General features: G+C 33.6%; 1 protein-coding gene and 1 non-coding gene across 2 annotated transcripts; one reads left to right on the forward strand and one right to left on the reverse strand.

Moving 5' to 3' along the window:
- Window positions 1-482: 482 nt before the first annotated feature.
- Window positions 483-1,669, reverse strand: LOC147522192 (RING/U-box superfamily protein). The gene has a single exon (XM_086591852.1). It carries the CDS (start codon window positions 1,529-1,531, stop codon window positions 722-724), a length of 810 nt encoding a protein of 269 aa, XP_086447978.1. The 5' UTR covers window positions 1,532-1,669; the 3' UTR covers window positions 483-721.
- Window positions 1,670-15,198: 13,529 nt separating this feature from the next.
- TRNAY-GUA (transfer RNA tyrosine (anticodon GUA)) lies at window positions 15,199-15,289 on the forward strand. The gene is given in 2 exon segments: window positions 15,199-15,235; window positions 15,254-15,289. It is a non-coding gene; the product is annotated as a tRNA-Tyr (tRNA).

Below are 15,289 nucleotides of genomic sequence, written 5' to 3' on the forward strand. Positions count from 1 at the left end.
ATAAAAGGGTCTTTATAGTAATGGACTAATGGTAATATATCTCTACTTGTTGACACATTGGTGAATATCGGGACTACTAGGACCAGGAAGTTTGCTCTGAAGTCTGAACAATTCACAAGTGAAGTCGCACGCATTATTCAAAACAGCATTTGACACATGAAGCATTACTTCTAACCCATTAAGGTTTATAAGTGTTTTAAATCCAGAGTCCTCAATACAAGAAGCAATATGTGATTTTTATCCACTGATGTAAAAATGTAAAATTCTGCAGTTGCTCAGTCAAACAAATTGATCTTTGAAGATCTACCGAACCAAAAATCTAGTGTGTGTGCGTTGAGGAGGGGGGTGTTAATTAGGTCATGCTGACTATGTTAAACTGTCTATCAACTTCTATCTTGCAAGGTTCACTGATATTTAACAACCCCACAGTTCAATACTCAGATGGAACACGCTAAAAAGTAAAGTTTAACAGGGAAGCCAGATTCTCAGGACAATGTACCATCAGAATACCCATATCCATATTCACATTAAAAGTTAAAACTAATTCTTGAAACCGATTGATCTAATGTGAAAAATCCATACAATGAAAAGAGAAAAACTTCAACCATAAAACGAGAAGTCGGCAAATTTCACCATTCTTAGGGTTCAAAGGAGAGTAATGTCCACCCAAATTCCAAACACCTATTCACATGGGCCAGTGACCAAAGAAACCAACTGCATCTCAAGTGATTATTTCTCTCACCAGCCAATCCAAACTAGGATATGCGAAGTACAATATGAGAAAAGATGGAAGTGCAAACAGAACAGTGATGAGAATGTACAGGGCCAAAATGACAGCACTGGCAGGTATGGCATACAAGACGATCAGAAGAAATATGATGACCAGTGGGAACTTGGCAGTCAAGTGAACAAAGAAAACCAGTGACTTGCGCAGCGATGCATTTACACTCTCTAAGTTCAGGTAGTTACCCCTGAAGTTAACATTGTCACGGTTAGGACCTGACTGTTCTGGATGATGTGAACGAGGGGCCCTCCTGAGGCTACTGTAATTAACTTGGCTCGTGGGGGTTGTATTGCTGTTTGAAGACCAGGCAGGTTGATGGTCACCGAAACAGGTAGAATGTGACTTCACCCTATCACCATTCATGCTCTCAACCATCCAAAGAAGGAAAAAGTTCTTGCGTGGAAATTTTAGATTGCCCTTGTAAACTAAACGGAAAGATAAAAGGTGGCACCATGGGCACGAAATAAAGAGTGGCAGCTGAACTGGTAGAGCAGGGAATTTCACAACTGCCCATTGTAGACCAAGGACACAGTTCTTGCAGAGTGTATGACCACACCATAAGACATAAGGCACATTCTCAACAATGTTGAACGATTCCCAGCAAATAGGGCATTCTAGTCCTTCCTCTCGGCTAGTGTTTGATGAAACCTCATCGTCTGAGCACTCTGAACCAGCTCGACTTGCTTTCGAAGAATCACTCTTTAGTCCAATAGTTCCAGAAATGGCATTTGAAGCAAGATTCCACATGGTACAGTGGAAGAAGTTCGATTTCGAGAAGAGGCATCAGTTGGTTCAATTGAAGAGATCCATACTAATGCTTCCTAGTTCCTACAACAAGAAACCTAAAGACATACTCTTATGACATGCAAAGGTCAATCCATTCTGTGAGGCTACACCTGAAAAATGACACAACATAGGGAATCAATGACCTCATATTCCAAAAGATCAACAATCAATGATATTTTTTAGAATAACTCTGACATCAATTTCATTTGGCATATATCAATATCATGAAGCACCATAAACTGTAATGTGATTCAGAAACTTGGAGGAAAAGCTGCGTAGAGGCTGAATCTAAAGCTGAGTGGATTCTTAAAAAAAAAAGACCAAAAAATGGGTGTATCCTTGGTTCAAAATAGACTCAAACTGTATTTGTTGTTTTGAATCAGTGATATTAAATAAATAGAATGTGAAGGAAAAAGAGAAGAAAAACAAATGATATATAAGAAAATAACAATGTCATGCTAAATTCTGAGATTGGATGTGAAAAGATATAAGAAACAATGTCCTCGAGCTACTCGGTATATTCAAACCATTTATACATATAACTTATTGATTATCAATACTCTAAAAAAACACCTCAGGGACAACCTTACCAACATAAAATGCTTCATCTTAACAGAAAATCCAGTTAACATGTAATGGTGTTAGGCTTCAATAATAGGTGATTCAGGACAAATGAATGAGAAATAGGAGCTAAGTGTAACCCATGAGCAATTGAACACCCCTGTTTCAAGTGGGAAAGGCAAGAAGAAGAAATTCTAGATGACTAAGAATATACAGATCAAGAAATAGAAGAAGAGGAATCTAGGAGTTCCAAGTAAGACTTATAAGACTGGCTTGAATCTATTGCGTTTCATTTGGCCTACTATCAATAAGTAACTTCAGTATGAGTTCGGATGTGCTCAAACATATCAGAAAATGTTGATACTAAGATACAACTTATCTAGGCACGACAAGGAAAACATAGCCAACTACACAGGCTTGGCATTTGCTAATCCCGCGACTGTTTAATGCTAGTTAGAAATTCGAGAATCCTAAATGGGTATAACCAAACTCTTAAATACTCAATCCCCTAACGGCTAACGATATCTTGCAGTACCAAGATATCAAAATCTTTTCTAGGAAAAATGCACGAGGTGGCCAATAAGATGGGATTGGCTGATCCTAGGTCCTAGGCTGTATAATAAAATGAGCTCGTATCCGGACAGATTAGCCCGGTGAAAACACGGCAAGGGTACAACTATCACCAATAATAATGCATTTTGGTATGTAAACAAAAATTATCTCAGTCTCCATCATAAAATCTCATGGCGAATTGTGTGCTCTCATAGTGAGTGTACCTTCGATAAATCATATTTCTAAAATACAGAGGAATTCAAAGCGATACCATGTCATATCATATATGCTTAAACCCTATGTTACACGGACACACCATATTTTAAAAATAATCCGTGTTGGTAACGTGTCCCTGTATCTGCATTGGGCACGACACCCGCATTATGTATGTGATATAAACTTCATATTTTGGTATTTCACCTTGTCAGGCAGTTCTTATCTGTGTCGATTTTAACTTAGCTTATTTCATATAAATTCCCCATGGGTAAGAAATGACACCCTTTGTTTAATTGCACCAATTCAAGTGCCAATTATTACACCCAAATGAGCAAAAGCAATAATCATTAACAAACTTAAAATAATAAATAAATGTCACACATAAATACAGCACAGATCTAGTTATTAACTCTAAAACAATATTTCATTTTACTTTTTAGATTAATTGAGAATAAAAATAAAATAAAATGAAGCTGAATTGGAAGGTAGATCTTACCAAATATATATAGATGTTACGTATCCCGATAAAAATAAACGAAGGGACGGAAAGAGAAAATTGCTCTGGCTTGATCGGTGTGAGAGACGCAGAATGGAATGGGAGGAGACAAACTCCAAACACACTTGGCCTTTTTTGAGTCACACTACTACATGCTCACGTGCTTTGCATGTGCTTATTCATTATTTTATTATTTTATTTATCAAAACAGTCTAGAGTGTCGCATCATCAAGACATTGATATGTTGTTGACCATGGATTGATTTTTTTGTTTAGACAAAAAGATGAGGTTATGGACTTATGGACAAATAGGCAAAGTAACTCCAAAATGGCAGACAAATTGACTAATAAGTAGAGACAATTAAAAGTCCTTTGTCAAGAAAAAACAACTAAGGTCTAAGGAGAAATATCAGATATTCCACTAACGTTAAGATGAACTAGTTTTGTGCTTGTGTTTGGTAATAAGTATACTAACTAAGAGAACACATTTATGGAGATTATGGAGATCATGCATAGAGCTTCAAAGTAGGTCTTGCAAGAAGTTATTCAGTTTTCCTCGGATAGAGTAGCTTACTTCTTCAATGCTTATTATCACTGGTTGTTCTAGAATTTAGGTTCTTGAACTAAAATTTAGTTCAAACTAGATTTTGGACCCGGGCATACGCCCGGGATCTATTAAATATTTTGTGTGCTGAAAAGGCTTTATAAAATGTCTCACACAAATTTTTAGAATCGAGAATATATTTTTATTGAAAATAAATCGAAATATGTTAATGAAAGCAAATGATTATGGTGCATAAGTACTTAGAAATTAAGAGATCAAATTGAGATAGCATCTTCACTTTATGGTTTAGGATATTAATCCATAATTTTCAAATAAAATTATCTTAAACTCGATCTAGCTTGTATAATAGTGTTTTTAGATTTATGGTGATTTAGCGTTAAATTTTGAATCAAAATATATTTTTATTGAAAATAAACCTAAATATGTTAATGAGCAAAATGATTATGGTGCATAAGTACTTGGAAACTAAGGGATCAAATTGAGATAGCCGAAGCAAATTATGGTGTATAAGTACTTGGAAACTAAGGGATCAAATTGAGATAGCCTCTTCACTTTGTGGTTTAGGATATTAATCCGTAATTTTCAAATAGAATTATCTTAAACTCGATCTAGCTTGTATAATAATTTTATTAGATTTATGGTGATTTAATGGTAAATCATCACCGTTTCCTTTTTACTAATAATGTGTACAAATCAATAAAATAGATTGATTGTTTCCATATCCTCAAAGAATACACCACTCTCACTTGAAAAGATTTATCACATGAACGTGTCCTACGAACGGGTGCCGTTATATTAAATTATTCTAAAAAATATTAGCAACTATGCATAGCTATGAGATATGAAAATTATATTAATTACTCAATTAAATTTCTTGCACCATTCTCTATAAAAAGGAAACATCAAACTTTGATAAAACTCATCGACTTCTTTTCATTGTTAGTTTTAACAATAGAAGTTTGATTGAAGTTTTTGAGAATGTCCAATTTGGTGAAGATAATATTTAAGCTACTTGAATAGCAAGGCATTCCCAATCACAATAAAAGAAGTATGATAAACATTACTTAAAATGCAAAACTATATTTGTCGAGACATTTATTCCCCTACATATAATACAAATATATTTTAGGGTTATTAGTTGAATGCATTTGCATCAAGTTTATGATTTTTCATTAATTATTCTTTGAGGTTAGTTTAATGTAGTACGTTGCACCAGTTTCCAAATTCTCATTAATTATTCTTTGAGGTTAGTTCAATGCAGTTGCATCAAGTTTCCGATTTCCCATCAATTATTATTTAAGGTTAGTTCAACAATTGCATCCATTTTATGATATCAATGTTACTTATTCATTAAGGTTAATTCAAAGACTGATTGCATCCAGTTTTTTATGTTTCGTTAATTAGTATTTGAGATTAGTTTATTGAATTTGCATCCAGGTTCTAATATCTCGTTAATTACTCTTTGAGGTTAGTTCAATACATCTGCATCCAATTTCTGATTTCCTGTTAATTGTTTTTCTAGGTTAGTTCGATAGTTTACAATTTTTATATAGTTTGCATACATGTAAGAGTTTGTTTTTTTAAACTCACTTTCATTTTGGGTTTCTAATTACTCGTAATTACTCATATGAGAAGGCTAAAAAAACCGACATTTATGCTTTTAGGTCGATCGCATCTACATTACATTCGACTTCGATTTTCAGTTAACTATTTTTGAGGATATTTCAATGCATTTGCATCCATTTCTGATTTCCCATTAGGTAATATCTTATTTTAGTTTAATGCAATTGCATCTAGTTTTGGTTTTTGTTAATTATTCTTTGAGGTTAGTTCAATGCAGTTGCATCCAATTTCCGAATTTATGTTAATTGTTCTTTGAGGTTAGTTCAATACATTTGTATCAAGTTTTCGATTTCCCGTTAATTATTTTTTGAGGTTAGTTCAATGCAGTTACATCACATTTATAATTTCCCGATAATTATTCATTTAGGTTAGTTCAGTGTAGTTTCATCCATTTTTCAATGTTTAGATTAATTAGTCTTTGAGATTAGTTCATTGCATTTGGATCTAGTTTTCGATTTTCCGTTAATAACTCTTTAAGGTTAGTTCAATACATATGCATCTAGTCTCTGATTATTTATGCTTTGAAGTTAGTCCGATGCAATTATATCTGGTTTCTGATTTCCCGTTAATTATTTTTTGAGATTATTTCAATGCATTTGCATTTAGTTTCGATTTCCCACCAATTATTCTATGAGGTTAGTTTAATGCGGTTGCATTCGGTTTTTTATTTTATATTTAATTATTTTTTGAGTTTAGTTCAATGTATTTGCATTAGGTTTCGATTTCTCGGCCTATTAATTATTATCGAGGTTTGTTTGATGTATTTGCATACCGTTCCGATTTCCCATTAAATATTTTTCAAGGATTTGTATACAATTTCTAATTTCCCTTTAGTTATTATCGGACGTTAATTTAATGCAATTGCACCCGGTTTTCAATTTCTAGTTAATTACTTTTTAGTTTAGTTTATTGCATTTGCATAAAGTTTCCAATTTTCCGTTAATTACTCTTTTGAGCTCGGTTATGCATTTGAATCCAATTTCCAATTCCGATTTCCTTTTAATTATCCAATGTGGTGTATAATACCAACTTCTACTTGATCCATCTCAGTAGTGTCTTTGCAAACATGACATAAAAGTCAATTATGTTTGATTTACTATGTGTGATCATTGAAGATTACCGGTTCTGATTTCCCATTAATTATTCTTTAAATTATGCATGACTTACTATGTAGAATCTTCAAAGATTATCTACTTAACGGGTGTTGTTATATTAATTATTTTGAAAAATATTTGTAAATATACAAAACTTTTATATATTAATATTATATTGATCACTCAACCAAATTTCTTATAACGTGAAAACCTTATTCTCCATTAAAAAAAAAAAAATAACTCATGTACCTTTTAATAAAACCCTTCAACTTCATTTTGTTGTTTAATAATAGAAGTTTGATTGAAGTTTTGTGAGATTGCCTAATAAGGTGAAGTTCATATATATTGTAGCTACTTGAATAGCAAAGAGTTCCCAATCATAACGGAAGAAATAAGATAAACATCATTTTAAATGCAAAATTATACTTACCGAGACATTCCCACAATATATAACCCAACTATGTTTTGAGGTTAGTTTAATGTATTTGCATCCGGTTTCTGATTTTCAGTTATTTATATTTTGAGGTTAGTTCAATACTGATTGCATCCAATTTCCAATTCCGTTATTTATTTTTTGAGAGATCGGTTCAATGCACTTGCATCCAGGTTCGATTTCTTGTTAATTATTCTTTTGATTAGTTCAATACATTTGCATCTAATTTCCAATTCCACATTAATTATTCTTTGAGGTCAGATTCAATACATTTGCATCCAGTTTATTTCCCATTAATTATTCTCAGGAGATTAGTTTAATGCATTTGCATCCAGTTCGATTTCTCGTTTATTATTTGATAAAGTTACATTTGCATCTAGTTTCCGATTTCTCATTAATTATTGTTTGAGATTAGTTCAATGAATTTGCATCCAGTTTCCTATTTACCATTAATTATTTCTTGAGGTTAGTTGAATGCATTTGCATCCAGTTTATTTTTGAGATTAGTTGGTCGCAGTTCCATCCGGTTTCGATTTCCCATTAATTATTTTTTTTAAAATTAGTTCCACGATTTGCATCATGTTTCCAATTAATAATTAATTTTTCTTTGATGTTAATTCAATGCAATTGCATCCAGGTTTCGATTTTCTATTAATTTAATCTTTGAGGGTTAGCTCAATGCATTTGCATCCAGGTTCGATTTGCCGACAATTATTTTTTTATGTTAGTTTGATGTATTTGCATCCAAGTTTTGATTTTCCGTTAATTATTCTTTGAGGTTAGTTTAATACAACAGTATCCATATATATTCCAATTTTCTATTAATTACTTTTTAAGATTAGTTTAATGTTTGCATTTGCATCCAGGTTCGATTTTCCTGTTAAATACTATTTGAGGTTAGTTCGATACATTTGCATCCAGTTTTGGTTCCCCATTAATTGTTTTTTTTAGTTTCATTCAAGATTATATATATTTTTAAAATATTTGTCATTTTTTTTTTTTTTTTTTTTTTTTTTTTTTTTTTTTATATTTTCTATTATATATTTTGTGATGTTATTTTTTGTATAATTGTTTTTAACTATGTTTTGAGGCCATGTTAAGGATATATTCGAAATAAGTCGGTGTTTTATCATAGACACTAAAATTGTATGATTTGTAGTAAAGAATTAGTTTATACAAATTACATATTTTTTAGCAATTTTTTTTATTTGATCAAATATATAAGAATTGGAACACTAAAAGTGTTTGATTCGTAATAGAAAATTACTTTTTACAAATCACCTATTTTTTAGCAATTTTTAAAAATATTTGTCATTATTGCTTTGCCGTTATTTTTTTTTTTCATTTTCTATTATATATTTTGTGATGTTATTTTTTGTATAATTGTTTTTAACTATGTTTTGAGGCCGTGTTAAGAATATATTCGAAATAAGTCGGTGTTTTATCATAGACACTAAAATTGTATGATTTGTAATAAGGAATTTTACAAATTACTTTTTTTTTTTTGATCAAATATATAAGAATTGGAACACTAAAAGTGTTTGATTCATAATAGGAAATTACCTTTTACAAATCACCTATTTTTTATCAATTTTTTTTATTTGATCAAATATGTAAGAATTGGAAATACACTCAAACTCTCCAAATATAATAATTAGAAATACACTCAAACTCTCCTAAGAGGTTCTATGTATGTGAGATTGTAGAAATTTATTAAAAAGACTATCTTTTCATATTATAGTCCACATATGGGAGAAAAAAACTAACTCTCTCATATTAGAGTGCCACATAGGAAAGAGAAAATCCTCAATTAGAGGTCTCTGCTTTAGTATATAGATAGTAGATGACAAACCAAATAAGTACAACTGGCTTAAGAAATTTGCCAAGGACAAGGCCCAATAGCCCTATCAATAAAAGCCTTTTTTTCTCACTGGACTGTCCAATTAACAACCCAACTGCTTAGCGATAATTCTTAAAATCTCTACTATTATTGCCAGACTTTCCGCAATCCACCCTTCAAGAAAAAAAATTCACCTTTTTTTCACCATTTACTGACACCTCCCTCTGTCCAATTTATTCGCAAATAAATACCAATTTTCGTTGCCAAATCTTTTCGCCCCACCTTAGATATAAAACTTGCATGATGTAATCTCCATGTAATATAGACTCTAGTATAGGGGTGTAATTAGGGATGTCCAAACGGGTACCCGACCCGGCCCCAACCCGATTTTTTTCGGTTTTGAGCGAGTATCGGGTTACCGCCCTATTCTTTATGGTCGGGTTCGGTTCGGTATTTGTTGAATACATGTGACCAAACCCTACTCTAACCCTATATTTCGGTACCCATCGGTTCGGTTTGGGTTTGGTATGGTAAAACCCGAAATATATGAAATAAAAGAATATTAAATCTCTTCATCGTGAACGTCATTTTCGGTTATTAGATCTCAAGATCTCAAAAAAACCTCTTTTTCATCTAATTAATCAAAGCCATCTTCTTTTATGGATTTGATTTGTTTAACTTTAACATCGTAAAAGCCAACCCAACAATCATCAAAGATTCAAAAACACACGATTGCATTTTTTGAAAAGAAAGAAAAAGTAACCAAAAGCAAAGCAAAGAATTTCCAAGCATAATAACTCAATAAGATTGATGGTTTTGGGAGTTTCACTTCTTGTAGTGGTGTGAATCGACCGTTGATTGACAATAAGATTGATGGCTTTTTGGGAGTTTAGTTTCTTGTGGTGGTGTGAATCCGACCTGTTGATTTGCTTTCGGCTTTGGTGACCACATTTAGAAAGAGATATTTGAAGAGGTCGCAAAATTTTACGAGTGAATGCAAACTTAGAAGACCATCAAACCCACCAATCTCTTCATCATGAAACGTGTGATTGGGTTGTCTTGTTCTTGGGGAGTTGTTGGAGGGAATAGAGAGAGAGTAGTAAGAAGACGGTCGAAAGGTAATTTGTCTTGAAGACCAAAAAGTAAAAATAGTAATGAAGCAAAAAGACTAAAAAGTTTGTTGAAGATAAATAGATAATAAATGAAAATATAGTTGTTGGGAATTATGGTCCGTTCGGGTTCGGGTTTTGGTCGGGCATTTTACCCTATATAACCCGGTTTTGGGTTCGGGTTCGGTCTGGATATGGTTTGGCTTTTAACCCTTTTAACGGGTTTAGGGCCAAATTATCGGGTCGGGTTCGGTCGGTCCGGGTTTAGATAGTGTGACCAAACCCGACCCTATGTATTTCGGTCCGGGTTCGGGTTCGGTTTTGTCGGCCTCGGGCAGGGGTTCGGTCGGTTTTTTCGGTTTTGGGCGGGTTTCGGTTTCGGCGAATGGACATCCCTAGGTGTAATATCTGGTATGGTAGGGTCAATTCTTTGGTCAAATAGTAATGGGTCAGGTCGGGTCGGGTCGGGTTAGATGGGTTTAGACGATACAAATCTAGTGGTCCCCGACGGGGTTGAAGTGTTATGTCTTAGTATCATCACCGGGGCTGTTAGGTCAGCTTACGGGGCGGATTTTGGGCGGGTCATTCGGGTCGGGTGGAAATTATCATTTTAATCCAATTTCACCAAAAAAAAAAAAAAAAAACTTTCTAATTCTTCAAGTAATATATTTCCAATTCACAACATAAAAAAAAAATTGGAATCAATCAATAATAATAATAAAAAATAAAAATAAAATAAAAAAAAAAAAAAACTTGAACTTGAATCCAAAACCATATTTGCAAATTTGAAACTTCTTTCTCGTGATTTACCATTTGTAAATTGATTATTTTCCATAGCATGATAAAATGAAGATGGGAGCTAGGATATATGGTAAAAAACAATAAAATATAAACTAAAAGAATTCGAAATTAATACAAGAATAAATTATTCATCTTCTCCAAAATTCGAAAGTTGAATTTGAACTTTTGATATTTGTCCAATGTTCAAACTTAAATATTTTAAATTGATGTTGAACTCATAAGTTTGTGTTCATATCTCCCAAATTCCTACAAAAGTTAAAATAAAATATAAACAAAATACAAAAATATTAGAGTTAGAGTCTTAAAATTGTATGAGTCAACGGGGTTGGGTCAACGACTTTTGACACGGTACGGGTCAAACAGCTTGATGGGTTGGGTTTGAGCATAGAACCTACACCCATAATCCGACCGCGTAAAAACAGTGGATGGGCAGGGCAGGTCTATTTTCGGGTTGGTGCAGATTTGGGTGGAGGGTGAAGACCAGGTACCCTACCGGATAATGGGTCAATGATTTTTTTTTACACTCCTACTCTGGTATAGTATCGAGATTTTCATAAAAGGATATGGTAACATCCAGGATATGGGTTTGATTTTTTTTTTATTGGCCTGGTTTTGATATTTTCCAGTGCAAAAAATGCAAATATCCTTGATATATCCTTAAACATCGTGATATTTGTGTGATATGTCAATACTTTCACAATTTCATGATATATATACTATCTTTTCTCATTCTCTCTCATTTTTCATTTTTCTTCAAGATACAAACAATGGTTGTTGCTCCAACATACTCAAAAGAGAGTCAAAATATGCAAAATGGTTAATGCAAACCGATGAATTTAGAGAAAGTAGAGGAAGTAGAGTTGATTGGGAAACCGACAAAGTCAGAGAGGCTGCACAAATAGATGGTTCTCCTACACTCTTAGTCAAGAATCATGAAGTACAAATCTGAATCCCAAGAGTTGTAATTCAAGCTCAAATGTGCTTTTTCTCTGTCTCATGTAGTCCAAAAAATTTTATATGCATCCACCACAAGACTTTCTCCATATTCTTATAATCTACCAACAAAAAGAGATAGGATTGTGCATATATTTAGGGTTTTTTTTTTACTCAACCCCCCAAAGTCTATACCAGCTTTTGTGAAAACTCCCTATTTTCGAAATCATTAGTGATTGCCCCCACTCCGTCAATTTTCTATGTAACAGACATTAGTATTTTGTATATTGGTACTTGAATGTTTAAAATGAGGGGTTTTTACAAATTTGCCCCTAAGTCAAATTTGTAAAAACCACCCCATTTTTCTTCATCAAAATCCTATTGAGAAGTAATAGACTTGTGCATCTCAACAAATTGTTCACAAATAGTAGCATAAATTGAAATCTATTTTCTAAGTAGCTCCATTTGCTTATCAGTCATAACTTTCACGTACATCATTCCAAACCCACCACCTTGTTGTTCTAGTTCATGTTCTTGATGTTGTCCATGTTGTTGTTGCTGCTTGTCATCCCACTCCATATAGTTCACTTGCTCTTCTTCTTCTTCAATTCCACCTACCCCAGCTGATCTTATACCATGATATACTTGTTGTTGTTCAACATTCCTTCTTATATCCATGTTTTTGCAATCTAGTTGTATTCCATTTTTGAGATTTTAAGATTTTGTTTCTGTGTAAGAGAAGAAGAATTCAGGGTGACAAAGATGATGTCGATTCTGATTCTGATTCTGATGGCGACGAAGATGATGATTGACGATGGATCTCTTCATCATTCGGGGAATTCGTCTCCTTTACATTTTCAACATGAAAACCGCTATCAAGATTATCAAGACCAAGGCAAAAAATTGGTAATTTTATGAATATGAATTATATGCAAAATCGATCTACGTCGTCGGTCGTCCATGAACAACGACCAATCAGTCCATAAATTGTGCAAATGAATGGTGGATCTTCATCTTCTTATTACAATTATCAAAATCGAGAGAACCCTAACCCTTATCCTTATTAAAATCAACCAAATAATTACCCTCCTCCATACTCCAGTTTTTATGGTTCCAGTTCGCCGCCTTATGGTTCAGCTTATCCTCCACCACCACAAGCAGCTTCTCCATCCGCAGCTTCTTCCTTGAAACCACCTCCACCACCACCGTCACCACGTAGAGCATCAACTTGGGATTTTTTGAACTCTTTTGAAGCATTTGAGACGTACTATCCTCAAAATACGCCGAGCCGGGATTCAAGATCAGTGAGAGAGGAAGAAGGGATTCCTGATTTAGAAGACGAGAGTTTTCAAGATGAAGTTGTTAAAAAAGTCCATGGAGAACAGAGATTTAGTGATGGTGATAGTAAATATTCATATTGAGAAGTTGGAATAATCATACCTCGTAGTTTTCTTCATCCTCATTAGCAACGACTACCTCTTCTTTATCATCCTCATTGGCAACGACTATCCTTCCATATTAAGAACTTTATTGTACACTCGGACAGGGTAATTGCATATGCTGTCAGAATCTACCTGCTTAAGCCTTTCTAATGTTTCTTTCTCGATAATCTGTAGTAAGATGAAATGGTGTAATTCCCAAAACCAAGTGGAAATGCGTTGGTGTATAAAAAATTATACGAGGAAAAGATAGCCTCATCAAGAATTGCAACCTTTTTAGTTTGAATGGGGGGCTATTTTTACAAATTTTTGAATGTTAAAACTGGGGTTTTTGGCTTAGGGGCAAATTTGCCAATATACAAAATACCAACGTCTGTTACATAGAAAATTGACGAAGGGGGGGGGGCAATCACTAATGATTTTGAAAATAGAGGGTTTTCACAAAAGAGGGTACAAACTTTGGGGGGTTAAGTAAACAAAACTCATATATTTACCAAGCAAGAACAACAAAACCAAGCTGAGAATACTGATCTAGTCAAGTGAACCACCAAACCACAACCTGCTCCTTGATTTCTTATTCTTGTTGGGTTGTTGATGATAGGGTGGGGTTTAATAATTTTGTGGACATACAACTATTTGTTGTCCACAAGACCTTATGTGTTGATTGGTGGAGAGGCTGCCCAGAAAAACTATTTTCCTGCCCGAAAAAACTGTTAATCTGACCCACAAAGTATTTGGACCAATGAGAAGCTGCTGTTTGTGGACAAGTCTGTCCACAAATTCGCTCTCCTAATTGAACAAGTTCCAATACTTACTATTTTGTTTTCATTTTTCTTTCCATCATAAATACTAGTGCATATAGGATAGGAAATGGGTCGGGTTCGGGTCGGATATGTCAATATCCGAATTGATTTTTTTTTTCATAGTATCTAAATTCGAATATGAATACGGGTATGAATTTTTTGCAAATATTTCACCCAAATCCAAACCCCAAACTCGGTCGGGTAACACTAAAAATGTGAAAATTACTCAAAACATATATTTGAATCCGTATCCGAACCGAATTTAAGTATGGCTAGATAAATGTATTCGAACCCGATATATTCAGGTTCGGGTCGGATTCAATTCTCATAGTTGCATATCTATAGATCTATGATAATGTTATAAAATATCAAAAAATATCACAAACTATCAACAATTATTTGATATTTATCGATATATCAACGATATATAACAAATGCTTTTATGACTCTGTAAAATATATCGACGAAATATATAAAGATTGCAGGTCGATATATCCCCATATCCTAATATATTTGTACCATGGACTGTAGTGATGTCAGTGTTCATTATTCCGAATGGAATATCAGAATTCCGCTTAATATTTCAATTTTAAAAAAATCGGAAAAAATAATTTAGGGTCGAAATATTAATAATTTTGAAATTTTTTAGAATTCTAAATATAACATAGGTCGAAATATTGTCGACCTACGAGTTCGAGGGATGTGTGAAAGGTTCAAACAATTTAAAAAATGGGTGCGCATCAACACGGATCTCACACTAGTTTCCAACAAAAAATAAAAAATTGTCTGACGTTAATTAGTCTTGAACTCTTGATGCCACAAACTCACAAGATTCTGTGTTAAAAGTTGAACCACACCTTTATGTCATAGATGATATGAACCGGTCCAAAAATATAAAATCATACTACCGAAATTGAGATTAAAGTAAGGGATGTCACCGTCGTTTTAGCTCATTGGCAAGCCGTAAATATAATGTAGAGCAAAACTGTAACTAGAAAATATAACGCAGACTGCGATGCTCCAAAAATCTAAAATGACGACAAGATATGTTTTTAGGAGCTGAGATTGAAAATCGTAGATATCAATAGTTAAATTATTCCCTGTAGTTGTGAGGTCCTATACGATTGGTTATTCAAACATAATGGTAAGCATCTAAACAACAACCCGACCTTAGCTCAGTTGGTAGAGCGGAGGACTGTAGTGGGAACAATTCACAGCCATCCTTAGGTCGCTGGTTCGAATCCGGCAGGTCGGA

The sequence above is a fragment of the Coptis chinensis genome, chromosome 1, assembly GCF_015680905.1.
Source record: "Coptis chinensis isolate HL-2020 chromosome 1, ASM1568090v1, whole genome shotgun sequence".
NCBI lineage: Eukaryota > Viridiplantae > Streptophyta > Magnoliopsida > Ranunculales > Ranunculaceae > Coptis > Coptis chinensis.